General features: G+C 43.6%; 1 protein-coding gene and 1 non-coding gene across 3 annotated transcripts; both read left to right on the top strand.

Moving 5' to 3' along the window:
- Nucleotides 1-169: 169 nt before the first annotated feature.
- Nucleotides 170-17,552, top strand: LOC119718847 (leucine-rich repeat and immunoglobulin-like domain-containing nogo receptor-interacting protein 1). 2 transcript variants are annotated; one of them, XM_038188268.1, is made up of 2 exons: nt 170-682; nt 14,452-17,552. In XM_038188268.1, exon 2 carries the CDS (start codon nt 14,485-14,487, stop codon nt 16,960-16,962), a length of 2,478 nt encoding a protein of 825 aa, XP_038044196.1. In that variant the 5' UTR covers nt 170-682; nt 14,452-14,484; the 3' UTR covers nt 16,963-17,552. The 2 variants fall into 2 exon arrangements, with proteins under 2 accessions (XP_038044196.1, XP_038044195.1); XM_038188267.1 differs by lacking the exon at nt 170-682 and adding an exon at nt 13,007-13,111.
- Nucleotides 17,553-20,215: 2,663 nt separating this feature from the next.
- On the top strand, nt 20,216-20,289 carry Trnan-guu. Its single transcript has one exon. It is a non-coding gene; the product is annotated as a tRNA-Asn (tRNA).
- The last annotated feature ends 392 nt before the right edge of the window (nt 20,290-20,681 follow it).

Here is a 20,681-nt window from a genome sequence, read left to right as displayed (position 1 = left end):
ATATTTTAACAACAAACCCCCCACCCACTTTAACTCCCCGCCCCACCATGTTTACCTGGTCCTCTGGAAATGTAATGTCTTAATACGTCACGGGTACCAGTTTCCTGCCATGTTTATTTCCCAAGTTTGTGACGGCGCGGGAAAAAGCACGCGGCAAGTGCGTACGTCATATTTCGAGTTTGTGTTTTCACGTTGCTGCGGTGAGTCAACCAGTTCTCCCCATAATGCCCCTCCCTGTCCCCCCAAAAAGACTCTTTCGGAAATTAGGTACGCTTTAGCGGATACAGAGGACGAGAGTGCACTGAAGTGCATGTGAAAGGGCAGTTTAAGAACAGTCGGGGACCATGAACTTGAATTTCAGCCGCAGCTGCTGCCTGTTTTTGCACGTTGCACTCACCTCGAGACTACCCTTGACGAAAGAACAGCAGTTTAAGTCTCATCAGTAAGAAGTTAAGAACTCTCCTGAACCTGTTGATTCCACACGGTCCAATTTCCGGGATCAGTTTAATAGGCTTACAACATCCTTCCAGAAACTTGCATGTACCAAGCCAGGTGGTGAATGTCTCTCAAGATGCATGAGCGAGGAGTTGACATCGCTCTGTCATCTAGACACCAGTTTGTCCGCCAGCTTGCTCAGCTTTGCCGCCTCCTCGTGTGTTAACAGAGCTCAACCTTAAACCTGGTAAGTAATACGTTCCTTTTATGTAAAACTGAGAGTGCGAAACATACATGCACTGCATGTACATTACCGCCATCTGTTTGCAGACGATAGTTTTTGGCAGACGACCAAATTATACAACCGTCATTTTGGTCGTAGTCTGAGTGAGTGAATTCTCCACTGAAAAAAAGATGCCGTTTTGATCCAATACATTGTATTTTATATGGGTCTTTCCTAGAGGGTGTAACAATACATCTTACGAAATGTTTTGACAAAATGGTGGTAGGGCCTATACTGTATTTCATTTAAAAAGCACCGAAATGCGCTATGGCAAACCTTTTCACATTGGTAGTCTTCTATGTGCAGTTCAGAATGATAAAATGTTGTAGGCCTGTCCAAAGACAAATCGTTATTGCATCTGTATAATTCTTCCGGCTACATGGACACGGTTTATAGAGAACGCTTGGTTGTACGCCACAAGTGCCCTTGCCGTTTCATTCCGATGCATCATATCGTTTCTTTATAGGAACTATTTGTGGGTTTTGTCTCAGTATGGCTGCTGGCGTTTCGTCATGTTTCATTATTTTGAGCTGACGAATTGTTCACATTCACAGTGAAGCTAGTCTAGATTATTAGCCAATGAAAATCGTCACATTGTTCCGCGAAGCATCGTTTAATTTTTGTTTTTCCTATCGCGGTACTGGGGTATGTTGCATTAGTTTGAAATGTGCTCTAAGTAGGCCGTGCGATCATATTATTTTTAAGTATTTGTGATATTATTTATTGAAAAGAAAACAAAGAATATATCTGTCTCGATACTGGTTGAAGTTGACCGACGTGAGCAAATGCGGGTAACTTGAGCTTTGACTCAACTTCTGAAAGCGATGGGACACGTTTCCTCTATTGTTTGCCTGCACAGGTGTGCTCCCAAACCATTCGCTTGATCTTTTAACCTTTACAGACGAACAGGCGGTGCCGGCTTCAAATGAAAGAATAACCGCCATTCAGGAAATAGTCTTTTCTTGGCGAACATGAAAACATTTCCTCCATCAATCGGGACCTTTCCTGCACCTGTTTATGCACATTATTCGATCCCGTTGTGTATAATTTTACCCCTTAAGTCTCCCTTAGGAGTTTGAAGGATGTAGAAATTGTTTTATCGAGAGATTGTTTCTTGGAGTTCCGCTCCAAGCATGCAATTAATTTCACGGATGATTTCACGACAGTCTAGCATGTTCCGATGAGTAATGTGAGACATTTTTGCCCATTCGATGTTTGTAAAGGGCGACCTTTCATGAATTACATAAAGCTGTTGGCAGGTGGTAAAATGCGTTGAACTTTACTAAGGGGACAAAAGTAGCATGTCGCAAAATAGTACAGCGTACAGCAAGTAGTAATTCACGGCTTCACCGAATTAAAAACGAACTACTGGCGGAAATTGAAAAAAAAATGAGTTTTGAGACGCATCATTGGAAATGACCTTCTTTTGTTGTTTTCTTCAAAATGACAGTGTGCTAGAAAGACTAATTTCACAGGGACTTTATTGCCATTATCTTTAAACCAAGTAGGCCTATGCTTTTCAACAATAATTCCTCAGTTACTTTTTGGCTAGCTGCAAATGATATACCCTACCTTAAAGAATTACACTAATATAAAAGGAACCAGTTTCGGATTTTACTCGGGTCAAAGCTATAGTTTTTTGATGAACATTTTTTAAAAGCTTGATTGGTTGCTTTTACATCGATTTTAAAAGTTTGTTGTTGGTTTATGTACTTTTATAGCTTTCGTGAATCTAGTCTCCTTGTGATTTCGGATAAAACAATATTCAACCTCGTAGCAGAGTGAAACAGTCGGGTGGCTAACTTGACTCGATCTGTACTAACTTCATTTTGGTGCTGTAATTCGAACTTATACTTGATAAAAACAAATTATACTTGCTAAAAACAAATTAACACAGCAACTCAACGACGAAGATTATAGTACTCCATGCAATTCAAACTGTAATGAGCTCGAACAAGGCACGTCCGTGCCGTTATTAACAGACAATCAAGAATGGAAACTGATTTTAATGAGCGCATGCCAGCTCGCAATGGACCCAGTGCTAAATCGAGGAAACTAACGAAAATTGCCCGGGTGCGAGACTGCGCGTCATAGGAAGAGGCTGGGCGCGGGGAACCATGCCCACTTTTGACCCCTTTGTCTTTTCCCTGCCTTGTGATTCTGACTACGGAAATGAGATTTGAGCAGGCGAATATAATAAGGCCTAAGTTTAGAAACTTGATTGAGATTGTGCAGCCCAGGATTGTTGAGTCAAGTGTTGGACAAAACTGACAGTCTTCCATGATTGATGATACGACAACTTATGTAGAGAAATTATGCTTCATCGTCTTGTGTAGGCCTATTAGAAATTACATTTGGCCCCAAACCCTTGGAAGCAGCGATTGTGCATAATAATTGACTTGGATCTTTACCACACCCATTCCATCACAGGAAGACCCCCCAAAAATGCAACCCTGAAACATTTGCCTTTGTTAAAAAAAAACGTGATATGTACATTTTTATGTTTTGGATATCAGATTGAAGCTGAGAGCTTTTTCTTTCAGATACTGAACAAATCATGAAAACAGCACGTTGGGTTGCTGAGAAAATGCCAATTATGTAAAGGAAGTGATTTTCATCCTTTCCAAAAGTGCTTCAAATAGTTAAACAGTATGCCCATTGTGCAATTGCCTTCCATTTGTGCAATTGTTTTTAATATTTTGACATATTTATGATGCTGAAAAGGTTTAAAATATAATTAAAATGGATAAGATACCTGTTCAGGTGGAAAATAAAAGGTATTTCCATCAAATTCATTTGTACTCTTTTCATATTATGTGCCGTGTTGTTTGTAAGGATTAGGACACAATGCGCCACATGCATTTCATGCACAGATAGGTACAGTGTAAATCCCCTAACTTTGGTAATGCCATTGGAATGGACCAAAAAGAAGTTTTTGAACGAAAGAGCTCTCAGCTTTAATTTGATATCCAAAACATAAAACTTCACAGATCACGTTTTTGAAAAAAAACCCACATGTTTCAGGGTTGCATTTTTTGGGTCACACATGTACATGTTATTATCCTAAAACATTTCACCAAAATATCGAAGTACATTGTACCGAACAGGTTATATATAACCCATAACAACCCGTGGTTCTCGAGTCAAACACTTGTTTTTGTAAGTGGCCCACGTCTTGATCTTACAATTCAGCTTCAAGTAAATTTTCATGAAACAGTTTTCAGCTAAATACAGTTTCAGTCGGACATCAGGGACGTTGAACAAGGTGCAGCTGGTGATTGTTGTGTGAGTCGATGTCCACCTGTAAGGCCTAAGCCTCTTACCTGTCGTTGCAGTGACAGTTTTCAGTGTGTTATGGGATCTCAAAACGATCTGTTCTGACTTTAGTTCACTTGGGGGCAGGGCACTAGCAAATCAGAATGCAACAGGTGATTTTCTGATTGATTGATTCCGATGTTTTGTTCCAGCACTTCCTTCCTGTATTTGTGATGCTTATAGGGTTTTCGTGTTATTGAAACTGACGTGCCCAGGTTAGCGCAATCCAGGCGAACGTGACTTACGGTGATTGAGATGGAGAGGGAATCTTGAAAACACCTTGGGTCGGATAGGTTGTGTGTGATTCACATCGGCCAAGTGTGTGATGACTGTACTGCGCTTGCACAAGTGCAGATTCATCACGCCATCAAACTTAGCACGGGATGGCTACTGTTGGTCCCATGATAGATAGCCCATCCCGCCACTACATCGCCACCCCTCCATCACCACCTCCATCAACATCATACATCGTTGGGCATTGTCATCATCTTTCCTTTACTTTTAGTTTTAGGTATAGAAGAGATATAGGAGTATGAGACTACGCCTCTTTTTACGAATTTAAGTCATGTCCTTATTCTCACCTGAAAAATTCCATTTTCTCGTTTGAGTGGTGATTTGGTTAGCTGAGACATTGAGAGTTAATCTTACTTGGATGTCCTGAAATCGTGCACTCGTCTGCCGCCGTAACTCAACACAGGAAGAAAAGTAACTTTCACCACTCCGAGAGAACGTGCATCGAGATTAAGTCAGCGGGCTTGAGCCCTTGGGGCGGGACGCGTTTTTACCATGCCGGGCAAGCCGCACCGATGACTGGCTCTGCGTTTAGGGAGCGTGGACTTTTCTTCTTTCTATAGATCATTGGATTTGACTAATTATACAAAACCACAGCCACGGGCTAAACATCTGAAGCAAGTTAAGATTTGTATACCCTCTGGTCATTTCCCTTGGAGGGTTGTTTGTGAAGCTGATTTTGTGTTTACCCATACAAGGCCAGAATGTTTTTATGTTTATCAAAAGTTTGTCAAATCTCTAGAGGAATAGGGTGTCATCTTTCACTGTCGTCACTCATTTTGACTAGACTGAGGTACATCTAGGAATTGCATCATCCAATGCTGACAAGCACATGCCCCAAAGGCCACTCCTCCGTTCAGTCAAAGGAGAAAACGATATTTCTGTTTGCAAAGCCACTATGAAGATATATATTGGAAGGTGAAGAATTCAACAGGGGAAAGCATTTACACGAATGACTGGATGTACCTTATTTTTTTGGTGGCTTCATATTCTGGCTATCACTTTCTTTTATTGTGCAATTGACGCATTTTATGTTACTGTTTCCCATAGGGGGCCTACTTCTTTTTTTGCAGGAGTATTCATTAGTCTTTGATATAGAAAGGGTTACCTTTAACCACAAATCCTTTAAACTCCGCCCTAGTGTTACCCAATATACTGGGCATCCCAATACTCAAAATACAATCTTTTGATGAAACTTTACCCGAAAGGGAATCTTAGAAAATGTCAATCCGTCATTCGGATCTGTCATTAAAAAGAATTCATCAACCGCCAACGGAACTGCATTATCTAAATCCCTTGCGTGTTTTTCTAAGATCATTTGATAGTAAAAACTGGACATCTGACTCCTCTTGGGAAATCTGACGACCTCGTTGGGGAATTCCTCCGTCCTTTGTCTCCGGAAATGTACTGCATTAGACGCTGGATCTTCCTCGAAGTGTCGAGAGAATCTTTCATCGTGGATGGCGGGTTCTCCTCGTATTGAGTTCTTTGCGTAATTGTTGCGTATGATGGTGGCTAACTGGTAAAGTTTTCAGCGGTATGGCTTTTTTACATTGATTTTCGTTTCTTACATAAAGTCTTTGGCTCCTCGTCCTTGCTAATGCTATTCTCGCTATCATTTCTTCCCTTTTCCGTCCAGTTCTCGCTTGACCTTTGTTTCTTAACCATTAAAATATTGAAACCGTTTTGAAATGGAACCGACACTTCACCAATGTGCTAAGTTAACACTTTTTGGAGCCTATATTGATTCAATAATTTGTGCAATATACAGGGTGTCTAAAAAAAAAAACCGAACCAACATATTTAGAGAGCATAGTCCATCAGCTCTTCATCAACGAAACAAATATTTCCAATCAGATACAGTTTTATTTATTTATGGGCCATTGAAAAATGTAAAAGTGGTTCTTTTGCATTTTGTCCGCAGTGAAAACAAGGGCCGAAACTTCCATTTGTGAAAAAAAATCTACCAAGCGGAGGGCAGAGACAGAGCAGCACAGCAAAATAAGAAGGTAACCAAACAGTCCTTATAGCAGGACTACCATTATAACTCCAAAAGGATAAATGACCATTGTTGCACAAAATTTAAGAAAGCAAAACTACTCTCACCCCAAGTACATTACATTCCTAACAAATGACAATTGAGACCGTGAACAGATTGAAAACTCAGCGCTTATTTTGAATTGATCATAACTCAATAAATATTATATACCCAATTGGATAGATTTTTGTGCTCTGTTGAAAAGCTAATGGACTATACTCTCCAAATATGCATCGATATTTGCGATGTATTTTTTTTTTTAAACCCGGGAAAAAGAGGGCGCTTTGAGGGTTCGGTTTTTTTTTTAGACACCCTGCAGTTACCAACCGATGTTGAATAAACAACACAGTTTTGCTTAGTGTTTTACTCAGCGCCTAAATTTGTCTGCGGAGTGTGGCTCCTCCAAAGTCAGAAAATCCACCAGATCTTTTCAGAAGGGCACCCACCCCTCTCTTTCCGACAACCCTGGTCTTTCAGCCGTTGATCCATGTCATAATTTCGAGCGGATAACCCCAGGAGACAGCGCCAATGACCCGTACACCGACTGACAAGAGAGTCCAGGGCACGTAGGGGCCAGGACCCGGGTCACGGGGCGAGTGTTTGGGTAGATACAGACCCGGGCAAAGGAATTATTAAGGAGGCTGGGGTTAGGGGTAGGGGACTTAGTCCGGACACAGCCTCGGTGTTTTTCATCGTGCTCTCACTCAAATTATAATTATAAACAGCCCCGCCGCTTTTCGAATTACGGCCGGCCGGCGGTCTGGCCATTCTAATCCCCAGGTTCCCCTTTTGGGGGATTCTGGAAGACTGGATCCGCCAGTGAAGGACCTCTGCTGGGAACCATGTGCGTGTATCTCTTTGCGAGTTCCGTGTGGTTCTCGGATTAAAATGGTCGACTCGACATTTCAAGCTCTGTTCTCTGCTCGTCTCCTGGAGAATATACCAGACTTCTGAAGATGCAGAAGCTGAAGAATTACTCTGGGTGATACTGAAGGTTAGACTAGAGGCTTGTTTGGATGCTAGAGAGTGCAGGATGTTAAAGTAGGGGAAGCTATAGGTGAGTGCTCTCTATTACAAAATTCATCACCGCCCTGAATTTTCAATCTTAGTTTCAAGGCTAGCTGTGTTGGCCGAGGGACAAAGTCTAACAGCATGGCTTATTTTAATCACATGCACCAAGGCACCCCCCACCCCCCATCATGCTACTTACAGTCACCCAATGTAGATCATATCCTCAGCGGTACACTGATTTTGGTGTACAACCTGGTCACAAAGTCTCTTTGTACAACTCGTCGAATTCGACACTCTATTACTGTCAGCCAAATTGCAACGTCACCCACCTATAATAATGATGAATCACCCACTGGCAACCTCCTCACTCCCCGGTGCCTAATTTAACCCAAATACGGCCAAATTTAGCGCATTTTTCTACCTACACCTACGGAAGCCGCCACCCGTGTCTCTCCAACCCCTGCCCGCCTCTGCAAGAATTTATTTTCCCCCGTTGTCGGGAATTCTTTTTTATTTTGGGAATGATTCCTTCAGGTTGGAAGCACCTAGTCGGAGTATACCCCTCTGGGAATTCTGTCAAGGAACTCGTGTGTAACTTTGTCATTTCCACTTTCTCTGCCTCGCACTTGGGACAGAATTCGCATCACGGGTTGTCTTTCCAAGGCCAAGAGCTCTCAATTTTTAGTCTCCTTGACCTCGAAGGCCTGATTCGAATTTCCACCAAATTTAAAACTAATCGGTTTTAATTATGAAGAAGTGTGCATCGTAGATCCAAGTGACTGTGCAGGCTTTATCGTTTAGTTTGGTTCTTTCCGTAGGAGCTCGACCCTGGGACTGACGACATACGTTCAGGGGCATGGTAGCCATATCCAAACAGTTTTCCATCATAGCTTTTACCGTTAGCCGAGTGTACTCAGAGCTGTTTGCAAGAGTTTACGAGAGAAAACAAAATTGCGATCAGAGGCTCGGATGGGACTCGCACCCACGACCTCCTGGTAACCAAAGCAAACGACTCAACAAGCAGCAGAGCTTGTCCGGGAAGTCTTTTGGTTCGATACTGGTATAGAGAGGGTACCACACTTAGTTACTTTAGAATGAATGTTGCGACTTGGAGATGTAACTTTTTTTCTGTGCTCATAACTGCTCTACAAGTATATATGAAATTGTTCTCAGATGATAAGCAGTATTATAGTGGAATCTGTGAGATTGTCGTCACTAAATGTACATAAGCGCAAAGCTGGTGAGCCAGGGGAACTTTTGAACGTGCGAGTTCGGTCACTCCAGGTCCCACTAGTCGGGGGCCCTTCAGACAGTAATGGGTACCTTAAACCCATAGCACACTCCGATAGTCACGTACTCCAAATACTAATCACATCTCTTCCTCCGCTGGCATTAATTCCTTCATCTCCGCCCCTCTTCCCTCGCCGGAATCCGCTAGTTCAACCCCTCGTTTCCCTTTTACTCTTTCAACATTAATGATTGAGATTAATGTCAGCCACAGCTTCGGCACGTCGAGGGAATACCTTAATTCGATATGCTAGGAACTATTCAATAGATCTCCATTATGTTTGTGCGAAAATCCCATTTTACCTTATACATGTACCCGGGGGACCCCGACAAAGCTACTCTCTCAGTGCAACCCACATCTACATCCGGGCTACTCCTGACCTAAAAGACGCTCGCGCGAGGTCATGTGAAAGTGTTGTCCCGGCGCCTGCGCAGATCACGGCATGGTGGAAATGGGTTGAATTGCTCGACAGACCGTGAAATGAGGTTTCAATTGCGTTTGTTGATAGACATGCTTGGGAGAAATTTGCGCTTGAAATAGGCCAATTTTGATGTGTTTACCTGCTAATTACAGGCCCGGGTTTTTCTGGGGAAGTTAATTTGAGGGATAAAGTTACCACATTATTTGCAGCTGAACGGATGAACCCCGTCCTGTTAAAACTATAGCTCGATCAGTCTAGCCTATCCCCGCTCAGCCTAACCATGCCAAGCTGTAACTAGCCCGGAACAGCACAACGTAATCTTGTTCAGCCCAGTCGGCGAACCGGCACAGCCCCCCCCCCCCCCCCCCCAACACCAGCACATTCCAGCGCTACCCTGCTCACACCAACCCTAATCCAATCTGTGTCAACTCACCTTATCCCAGCTTAGCCCAAACAATCCCAACCCAGCCTATCTCAGCTATCAGCTCTACCTGGCCAAGCCCACTTGGGAAGTTTAGCGAAGTCAAACAAAGAGCATTTTTATTTTTCTCCCAGGTAAACGTCTTGCTAGAAAAAAAACACAGACGATCTGCACTAGACAACTCATCGGCTAGAAACCAAACACCGCCAACAGTGTTGCGATAACTTCCTGTGAAAAGTCTCGCAAATTTCACGCTCTTAGAGATGTTCAAAACAAGAAGTGCCTGCAGGTTACAATTGAGGTGAAGACAAACAGTTCCCGTCCTCTAGAGCAAACCCTTCAAGATCCGAACTCCAATTACCAACACATCTTTCATCCCTGGAGGTTCACGCCCCTTGCCTTGCTTGGTTAGCTTCCCCTCGTCTCAGTTGACTGCCTCCAGAAACCCACAGGGGTACAAGTCCAGTCTCAGGAGCAGAGCTGTAGGTCCTCTTGAGACATATCCCAAGCAAGTCTGTGTCGGTGTTTTGATTTCGAATGAAAATGTTGGTCCAAAGTTTAAGGTGAGAAGTCGATCACGACATCGGGGATTTCGGCTCAAAGTTAGGTGATGAGGCACTAGCTTACACTTTGAAGTTTGTATGGGAACTGAGTAGTTATTCAGGTCATGTTGGTGTATTAACTTCATCCTTAAGAGAGTGAGAGTGAGGTGGAAGGTCTTCTAAAGTGAAAAAGGAGAGGACTGCACGCGGTGAACTGCCCATGGTTTAGTTCAATTGAGAAATGTGATCAGCCATATAACTTAAATACATATTCAAGAAATAGTAGGCGTAATGACTTAGTTTCAGCAGCCGTTATTGACCAGTCCGTGTCTGCTCACAATCATACGGCCGTAAATAACTTTGTTACATAAATAAACCACGATCGACCGGAAATAGGCACACAAATTAAGTACTTGGTCCGTGAAGGAATAACAACTGCGCGTTAGAAAGATGGTTATGACGTAACTAGTGTCCAGGATACAATGGCATGGATTATATCACCTGTGCAGTGAATTAGAGAGAGCTAGGTATAACTTTGGGTGAATATAAACGCGCGCAGCAGGCTCAGGATCCCTCTTAGTCCGAGCATCTGTGTTTCATCTCTTTAATTGGTCCATAATCTCGGGGATTATAGCCCTTTTACAGATGTGTTTTTCTCCGAGATGACATCAGTGACAATTCCGGAAACTCATAACCAAGATCTGGGCCACCAGAAGTATCCCAGCTGCCTTGCAAATTCTCTTCTAATTTAACCGCCCGTATCATCAAACAGACAAGATGCTAATCCACCAACGGAAATGGAGGCGTCACATCTATTATTGAGAATCCGATATGTGGCTTCTCACCCAAATCTGTACAATTGGATGGTTTCCCCTTCTCAGCATCTATACTTCTTTGAAAACTGATGATAAAACTGATTTGGGGGGGGGGGGCTTTATAAAATAGGGTCAATGTCTTGTCCAGGGGAGCGGATAAAAGTTAGCCGTTTACTACACGCCATATCGTCAATCTCTTCAAATATCTCTCGGAAAGTGTAGATGTCGCTGGTTGGACGCATAACGTATGCGCGCACTGAGTCGACGCAGCTTGTGAAATATTGTCCAATTACATGATATATACAAATAGACGCGGAACGCGCAAACTCCGAGACAAACAAAAAGTCCATAGGGTTGTCTAAGAGGCGTGGTTAACTCGCAAACTACGATAGGTCAATTCCACCGCTGAATTTACAAGGTTCGTTTCTTTCATCAATTTCAGTTGACGGAAAGTTTGTTTTACTTCAATGTTATACCAAGGGCTACCCTTTCATCTCCCAATCTTTCGCCGAGGCAAATGGAGGAATTACGCTTAAATCTGGAAACCTCTAAAGCGTCCCCCGCAAACACCAAGGTGTTAATCCAGAATTCCTTAAACCTCAGCAAAGGTTTAGTCATTTCGTTCTCTCTGCCTGTCGGCGCCACTCCGTAATCTTTACCTCGGAGGCTTCGTCACGTTACAAACTCCAGACAAGTTGGGCTGTTTTTGTTGCGCTCGTAAGGGCTCATGGGACCGGGTCTGCTCGATGCCCATCTCTCTTATCGGCGCCATCTTGACGCGAAACCCCAGAAGGGGCGCTGTGGTGAGAACTGACCATTGCCGCCATGTTTTCGACACGGGAAGTCAGGTGTTTCACCCTTCTACTTCTAGAGGACGGAATCCGAAATGTCGGCAATTATTTTTTGATGGTGTCATTTGAGGTCGAGCCCGGCCGACCGTAGTTTGTTTTGCTTTGAGTCATGCTACCTTCCTTCTTCGCGGGGCCCACATCTTTGATCTGAGGTCTAATCCACTGCTTCGGTCATCGCAATAGCAAGTTCCATGGTAACAGTTCCCCTTCTGTCCAATTGGTGAACGTTTCACCCTTACTTGTTCTCGTTGATTCAAAAGAACAGTTGCCGCATAATACCGAAATCAAACAAATTGGACATATTGCGAAAATGTTTGAATTTCATACCTCCATGCACGGCATACAAAAAACCCCAGAGACCTCTGGCAGTCTAAATCAATTTGTGTTCTATTAAAAGAAAATTATAAAATATACTCGACAATGAAATCTCGTAAACCATACTGACAGAAATTGTAAACAGAGGTCAACAGGCATGTCGACAATTTGCACCAATTAACCTCCAAGTAACGGACTGTGAACAAGATCGACCTCCAGGATTTTTTTCAGTGAACTCAAAAGAGGAGAATTTGTGGTAAATGAACTGTTTCCACTTGTTTAAATCATCAAAACACCTCTTCTTTTCTTTTCTTTATAACCATTTAATGCTTGTACGAGGCTGAACACATTACCTGGGCATATGCGCTGTGAAATTACGTAATCAATTTGTGAAACAAATTAGTAATAACTGACCTGAGGTCATTCCAATCATTTACGAGGGAAATGACGCCCTCAACATACTTTTGCATCACATAACAGTTCTAACTACGTGATGGCAATATCCCAATGGGACCTCTGGCAATAATTGGATTGTTTGTGTCAGAAAAGGGAAGAGGACTAGTCTTGTAATGTGTTACCTTAAGTGACCTCTGTGACGTAATTTTGGTCTCCCGCTTGACGCTTCCGCTTAGAGAAAATTAAGTCATGTATATAATGTTCACCTTGAATACAATTATTGTTTTCCTCTTACAATGTTCTGGATCTTTCACGAAGCAATTAACAACAGTTAATAGAGGGTTGAGGGAAATCAGGTGTAGACCTGTTGGGGAGGTCAGAGAACACAAACCACACGGCAGTGGATGGGGATAATTATAACACTGGCAAGATACTTCCTGCACCCCGCGAACGGTGATTGCGCACAGAAGGGAACATCGGGACTCCATTGCGCAGGTCTCTAATTGGTCAGGCGGCAGTGATGCCGCTGTACATCTCAACGATCGAGAGGTTGTCTGACTGTGGGTTCATTTTGTACACGGAGCTTCGTGCGATTGAGGTGGATCTATCTTGGGAATATATAGGTAGCATTGTTGAGGACTGCTGTAGGCCAACACTTGTAATAAATAGCTACATCGGAAGTCGAACATGTGAGTAAAATTGATTTTGAGTATTGTGGTGCAATGTCGTCTTTGGAATTGAGGCTTGCAGAATCGAGTGTCCAGTTTTGATGGAAATGATTTTGTTTGATGTGTTTTAAGAATAAAAGTTTAAAACATTTATACCGCTACCGGCGTTTTATCGTGCGTGTCAACAAAATGACGAAGTCTGGATTATCTTCATATTCAAGCAGCTTTTATTCTGTGCATGAGTGTTTACTGCCCGGATATTTGGATAGTGAAGTATTTATAATAATAAACGTATATTCTTGTGGTATTTCACATTGTAGTTCCCACTTGTTTTATGGCATGATGCTGTGACTCTGTTCAAACAAGCAGCTGCAGAAGAAAGTGAAAGAAAGAAATATTCAATGCACTTCATTTCAAACGCAATGATTTTGCTTATTGGAGAACGGTGATGACCGACGCGGCAGTTTCGTCATTGTGCCGGTACGTGACGCGCGTCCGTGTCCCTCGCAGTAGGTCACGCATCCCGCGCGCGTTGGTCACTCGTCAAAGGAACGATACTTAATTTGATTGACAAGTACAACGGACAGGCGGGCTTCTTACGACACGGCCTATAATTTTAACACCATCATCATTTTAGGTTTCATAAGCTAATCCCAATTTTATGCCTCAGCTTGACGTGTTGAGTGAAGCACGTCTGTTCCGCTTTCCACCGCACCTCTGAAATAGCCCCGCAATTTTTTGCAAAGTAATCTTACTTTTCTAATGATTTCATGCCCTTAAGTCCCGATGGTATCATTGTTAGGCAGACTCCTTTTTTGGCTTTACCCTCCTCAACATCCTAGGCACGGGGATTTCATACCGTAGCTAATCCCCCTTCCTCACTCCATCCCGTGATAACATGAAGCGTATCTGCTGGTTTGGGAATGGAATTTTCCACGGGCGTGCGGGGTATACCGAAGCTCTCATGCCGGGTGAAATTAGGACCGTGAGCCAGATCGTTTCAGACACGCGGTGCGCGATGCGGTGGTCAACATAAATTATGGTGCTTGGGCCGGCCTCTGTTATCCTGTAACATTCTGACGCACAGTTTAGGTGTCCAAGAGAAGATGTGAAGGGGAGGTGGCTGATTCATAACGCGGGAGTCACAACATCTGTTTTGGTGCCTCGATAGACACACTGACGTGATAGGAAATGTCTGTATTGTGCTTTTAATTGACTTAAATATCAAAGTGTCAGAGCGAAAGTCGAAGTAAGGGAGCACGCGAGCGCAGAGCACCGAAGATGGTGGCAATTATTAAGCACCCAAATCAATCATGTTCAATTTCTTAAAGACGAATTTCCTATTTCTTCATCTTTTCCAGTTGGCATCTCCGGACTCCTCACCCACTGCAAGCATGGCTTCAATTTTGCGACGTGTTTGTCTGCCCCTCGTGGTGTTACTTTATCTTGCTGCTGCACGTGTGTCGTCCCAGAGGACTATAAAAGTGGGCACGTGGTTACCAGGGCAGCGCGTCTGCGTGGCTACAGCCTGCGCGTACACCGTCGACATCGCCCTCGCCGACTGCAACGGTCGTCAGCTCACTTGCTTACCGTTGAAATTCAACCAAGCAGTCAATATGGACATGGGACAAAACAGCATCAACCGGTTACCCCGCGGAATGCTGACTGGTTACCTTAGACTCAGGTCGTTAGACCTAACAAACAATTTGATCTCGACCATTGAGGACCGGGCTTTCAATTCGCTGGGAACGCTCAAAAGCTTGACCCTGAGTTTCAACCGGATCAGCCGATTGGGAGTCGGGACATTTACCGGACTGAGGAGTATACAGAACCTCTATCTGCAAGGCAATAGCATCGCGTCGATTCACGTCAACTCATTCACGGGCTTGACGGAGATACGAGATTTGAATCTCGCTGGTAACCGATTGGTGACCTTGCCTGATTCCGTATTCAGCCCCATGGTTAACATGCGGAGACTCATGCTGCAGGAAAACCAGCTGAGTACCACCAACCGCTTCTTGACTGGTTTACGAAGCCTGGTCGAGTTGGATCTAGACGGTAATCGGTTTACCACTTTGCCAGATCTGAGCGGTATGCGCATGCTCGGTGACCTCGAGATCACAGATTCCAGTATACGGCGGATCAAGAACAATTCATTTGCCGGTTGCGGACGGATGAAAGAGTTGATACTTTCGAGCAACTCTATCGACACGATCGACATTCTGGGTTTTAATGGGTTGCGGGATTTGACGGACCTCCATCTGTCATCCAACGTACTCCAGACGATCCCACAGACTGCCTTCCGCCAGTTGATCTTCGTGGAGAGATTATATCTCCAGAACAACTTGTTGAAGACTCTGACAGCCAATCACTTCGCGACCTTGACCAGACTGCTTGTCCTGTCTCTAGGCAACAACCAATTGACTGTCTTTCCTCCTCTACCAACTCTCAGATCACTTACCACCTTGGATCTTACCTCCAACCAGCTATCAACGTTCACCAAGGATATGTTGTTGTCCCTCCCGCTCTTGAACCGCCTTCTGCTGACCAACAACCCGCTCCAGTGTGACTGCCGTCTCAAATACCTCCGCCAGTGGTTCATTGATAGCGGTCGGCGGCACCGTAGCTTTGAGATCCCGCAGTGCGAGCTGCCGGCCTTGTTAAGCAAGACTCGGCTCACTGCTGCGCCGGCGTCCGGTCTGCTCTGCTCTCCGCCGTCCGTGTGGGCACGCACGGAGTCCGTCTCAGGCCTGGAAGGACATAACATCACCTTAGATTGCAGCGGGACGGGTGGTTTTCCTTCCCCGTCTATCTCTTGGCGGTCACCCGATCACCAGGAGCTCCTTCCCGATGTTCTCTCGGGTCGGTATCTCGTCTCAGACGATGGACCAATGACAGTCATCAGAGCAACCATGGCCGATACTGGACTATTCACCTGCGTTGGATCTAACCCTGCCGGTATGGCTACTGTTGCGGTTGCCTTAAGAGTCAAAAAGAATCCCAACCTCCCAATACCTACTCCGGCAATAGGTGGGACCATCCCAGTCACACCTGCTCAAGTGGACCCACTGACCTCGCCTGGAGTTGACAGACCCATCACCCCATATATTGACGTGGTGACATCATTTAACACACCCTCAGAGAAACTCCCACCAGATGTACTACCGACAAGCTGGGAACCAGGGAAGCCTGGGTGGGAAGAAAAACCAAGACTTCCTGGAGAACAGCCACCGCCTTCTGACGATGACCTGTATTGGGATGAGACTGGCTGCGGTACACATCCTACCAAGGTGGCCTGGGGCATCTTCCTGACCTTCTTCTTAACTTGTATCCTCTGCACCATCTTCTTCTGGTCTTGGTACCACCGCCTGATCCCAAGGATCATCGGGCGTTCGCTCAACCTCCGGTCTCTCAAGAGCAGGCGTCCGATGTCTCGGAACATCGTACCCTTGCGGTCGCGAGCGGCTAGGGCTTACAACCAGATGCAAAGTGAGGGCATCTACATGCGGCCAGGCTCCTACAGCGGTAGCGACGACTCTCGCAGCTCTTCCGGCACCTTCGATCCGGATAGTCGTTACGTCATCACAGAGAGCGCCGTGGATCCGGAAACCTTAGTGCGAAGGCAACTGATCCTGGACAGACTCACGCTCAAGCCGTCGGTCGTGTCCGGCGCTGATCGGCACACTTACATGAACGCCGATGTGGTACTGAGTGAATCGAACTACACTGCGCTTTGCACAACCAAAGACGCTAATCGGTCGTCCGTGCAGCCTGGGACGGAGTCTAACGAGGAGCACTCTACCAAGCAGTTCAAGCATAAATCACTTGCAGAAAGGAGTGTGGACAGTAGAATATACATGGATCTCAGTTGAGGAACCTTTCCAAACTCTTAATTTAATGATAAATAAAGGGATGAACCGGTGTCTTTTGAAATTATTACTCTAATTTAAATAAATTAAACTATTTTAGGTCAGGGCAATTCGGTAAAACCCAACGCACGTCCGACCACATGATGTACGTGTACAAGGTCGCTATAAGGTGGTGGTACCTTAGTTTGGTCTGTAATTGTTTTCTACTCATTAGATGTCACATTATTAGTGATGTATCACATTCACTTTTCCAACAGCAGCTCATTAAAGTGTCGGACCTGTACGATCGAATTTATGGAATTGCCCGTATGGTACAGAGTGGTGTTGTATATAACTTTGTGCAATCTCAAACAAATCTTTGTATTCATTTCAAACAAAAAGGTGGGATCTTTTTATACTACAGCGCGTCCCAAAATACCCGCAACTTCTTTTGCGAGGCTCTGGCGTCGGCGCGGAAACACGTACCGCCATTATTTGTTTTATATCATTTGAAAGCGTGGAACTTTAACTTTACCCTGGCGAGTATTGGTTTATTATTCCAATGAGTTTTAAAATTATTCGTGTTTAAATAAAGGCATGTCAAAAACAAACTCAACCGATTTCAAGGAACATCGACGATGCGGTACATCAGATGCAAACTCGAGTCAACAAGCTGTTGAAATAACAACATCAAAAACCAGTTAATTTATATCAAAAACACATTGAACTTGAAGCGAAGAACAATATTGTGAATTTATTTAGGGATTGTCTACGTGGATCGAAAAGAAAAGGAAACACAGAAAGTAAAAGGCAACGAGATCGTCACATCATGAACATGATGAAGCATTTCCACATTAGAATAAATTTGCATGATTGATTTTCCTTGAAATCGGTTGAGTTTGTTTTTGACATGCCTTTATTTGAATAATTATTTCAAAACAATTTTTAAAATTAATCAATACTAATGCGCCTATCAAATGCCCCCCCCCCCCCCGCAGCCCCATGTCCGATGTCGGAATTTCGTCACGTTTTTCATGCCCCAGGGTGGGGATTTTGGTTACTCAAATTACATTTTTACCATTGGCGTGCTACAAGGAAATGCATTTACTAGTGCACCCCATGTCGAGGCATGGTTGGGGATTGTCACTTAAAATTTTGCCCGAGAGGTGGGGATTTTGTCACTTCAAAAGTGACAATCCCGACGTCTTGGGTGGGGCAGCCCGGGGGAGGGGTGTGGGAAACAATTGATAGTCGCATTACCAGGTATAAAGTTAAGATTCCAAGTTATAAAACGAAATAATGGCGTTACGTTTTTCGGCGGCGACGCTAGAGCCTCGCCAAAAAAATATTGTGGGTATTTTTTGATGCGCTGTAGTCCAGTCTTTTACGCATCGTATAGACACTATGATAAGGGAAATTGCATTGGGGAAAACAATCAGTGTTGTCGGGTACTTAACTTCTCCGATAAAATTTGCTTGTAAGTTCTGCATCATTTATCTCATATAATAATATTCCACATTCCATTATTGTAAATATGTAAGAAACGTTGATGTATATTAGTGTACATATAATATGTATAGATTATTTTGTACAAAAGAAAGATTTAAAGCAAAAGAAAGATGGATTGTTTCTGATTTTACGTACTATTTACTCTAGTTTCCCTGTTTCAAAAAAAATGGGGGAGTTAGGAGTTTTACTAAGAAAAGCAGCACATCAGCAGTGTGTCATGTGATACAACAAGTTAATTGTCGTAAGTGCTGAGCAAGATCAATAGTTACTCAGCTACAAGGGCGGATCCAGAACACTTTTTTTTGGGGGGGGCAAATAAAATTGGGTCCCCCTAAAAGTGGGTCAACAAAATTACGGCGTGGGAAAAAAATGGGTTGTAGATGCTCTGTGATGTGGTGCGATCTGAGGCAATTTCTGACCACTTTAACTTTGTTTGAGGAAAAGATGGTGGTGTACGCAGTGCCTGCCTTTATTGCCAAGTCGCTTAAAAACAAAATTGGTCGGGTTTTTTTTTTTGGGGGGGGGGCATGGCCCCTTTTGAACCCCCCCCCCCCCGATCCGCCTGTAATAGCTTTCTACTGAACAGAATGATAAAGTAATTTTGCCTCGCATTTTGTAGTCTAACATGTCTCGGAAAATTGAATTCTCTAGGAGGTTGTTTTACCGGCCAAATTCTTGTGCCAATGATGGAGAACACGGATACCATTTTTTGGCGGGCCACGCACGGGCGAACTCCACTATTATATATATTTAAAACCAGTTGTACAACAGAGGGCCATTGGCGTATCCAGCTTTTGATGTCGGGGGGGGGGGGGGGGGGGGGGGGGCAACCGCACTCGCATATCCGCGCCGAAATGTAGACATTTTTTTCTCCGGACACTTGTGTAATTTGGGCTCATGCCCATAATTCGAAAGAAACCCCTAATATAAACTGAACAGCGTCTTCCTAAAATAACATCACAGCAACAGCGCCCTCAGTTGTCCGGAAAAGCATGGACATTTAATTAATGTTTAATAAGTGCCGCACTTTTCAATAAAATTAACCCAAAGGGAATGTCAAATAGTTTTCAGATGCAGTAGAAAGTTGCACGAAATGTGTTCTTAAGAAAATCTCATCTCATGGACCCTTTAGTATTCTTGAAAAACGTCTTAAGTAACTTCATAGGGTAAGAGAGGGTGGGTGTGGTCGCGCCTGGACCCCGCTCAGGCCCAACCCCACTGTCTTTGAAAAATTTGACTGAGTCACGAATATTTATTTGAAGTTAGTATTTCAAGTTTGGACAAAACCTTCTTTTAATATTTAAATTACAATTTGTGTTTTGTAGAAATATTACTGGAAGTTGAGAAAGATGCTTGTTCAATAAATATTTTGCGAGGGAGATGACTGTCCCATGAAAGATTGTGTCATTTTTTCCCTAAATTTCGAACAGTTGGATTTCTTAAAACGTAAGTTTTGAGAGGAATAAAAAACTTTCCTCCTTCTGAAACATTTTCATTATGAAGATGCAAGTGCGGGGGGTGCCACACCCATTATACATGCAGTATCACATGACTAGGCTTCGCATGAACAATAGTCAACGAACATTCGTTCTTCACGAAACAAACACCAAAGTACGCCTGTTACAGAGACTAGCAAAGGACGCGATGAAACTGGTCCCCACTTTCGCAATATTCAAAGGACAATGGAGCGACCGGGAACCAGTCTAGGCTGTAACAGTATTTCGCAATTAATGCTTTATATATTTAACACTACGCCCTCATCGTCGAGGTCTCCGTGGCGCAATCGGTTAGCGCGTTCGGCTGTTAACCGAAAGGTTGGTGGTTCAAGCCCACCCGGGGACGATTGTTCTCACTTTTTCCTTCCGAGATATTTCATCATCGGTAAAAGTATTTTTGATAGTGATACATGTGCGATCTCCAAAAAGAAAACGTCTTTTAAAAAAAAATTAATCCTTTTTTTCTTCTTCATATTTACATCTTTTTCTTCTTTATTGAAAAAAAACTTGTAATGAAAGTGAACTGCATATAATGTATCTCTGCTAGTAAAAGTTTAAAGTCGATATTTTTTGGAAGATTTTCAATGACTACCTCTTCGAAATTACATATAATTTATAAAGACGAAGAAGAAAAAGAAACAACTAATTCAAAAACTTGAGATAATGTGCACATTCAATATTTCTTGTCAACATTTTTATTAATTATGTGCAATATCTGAACTTGACTGAACTCTTTGT

This window comes from Patiria miniata, unplaced genomic scaffold, assembly GCF_015706575.1.
Source record: "Patiria miniata isolate m_02_andy unplaced genomic scaffold, ASM1570657v1 HiC_scaffold_7, whole genome shotgun sequence".
Classification (NCBI taxonomy): Eukaryota; Metazoa; Echinodermata; class Asteroidea; order Valvatida; family Asterinidae; genus Patiria; species Patiria miniata.
This window is presented reverse-complemented; position numbering and strand designations above follow the sequence as displayed.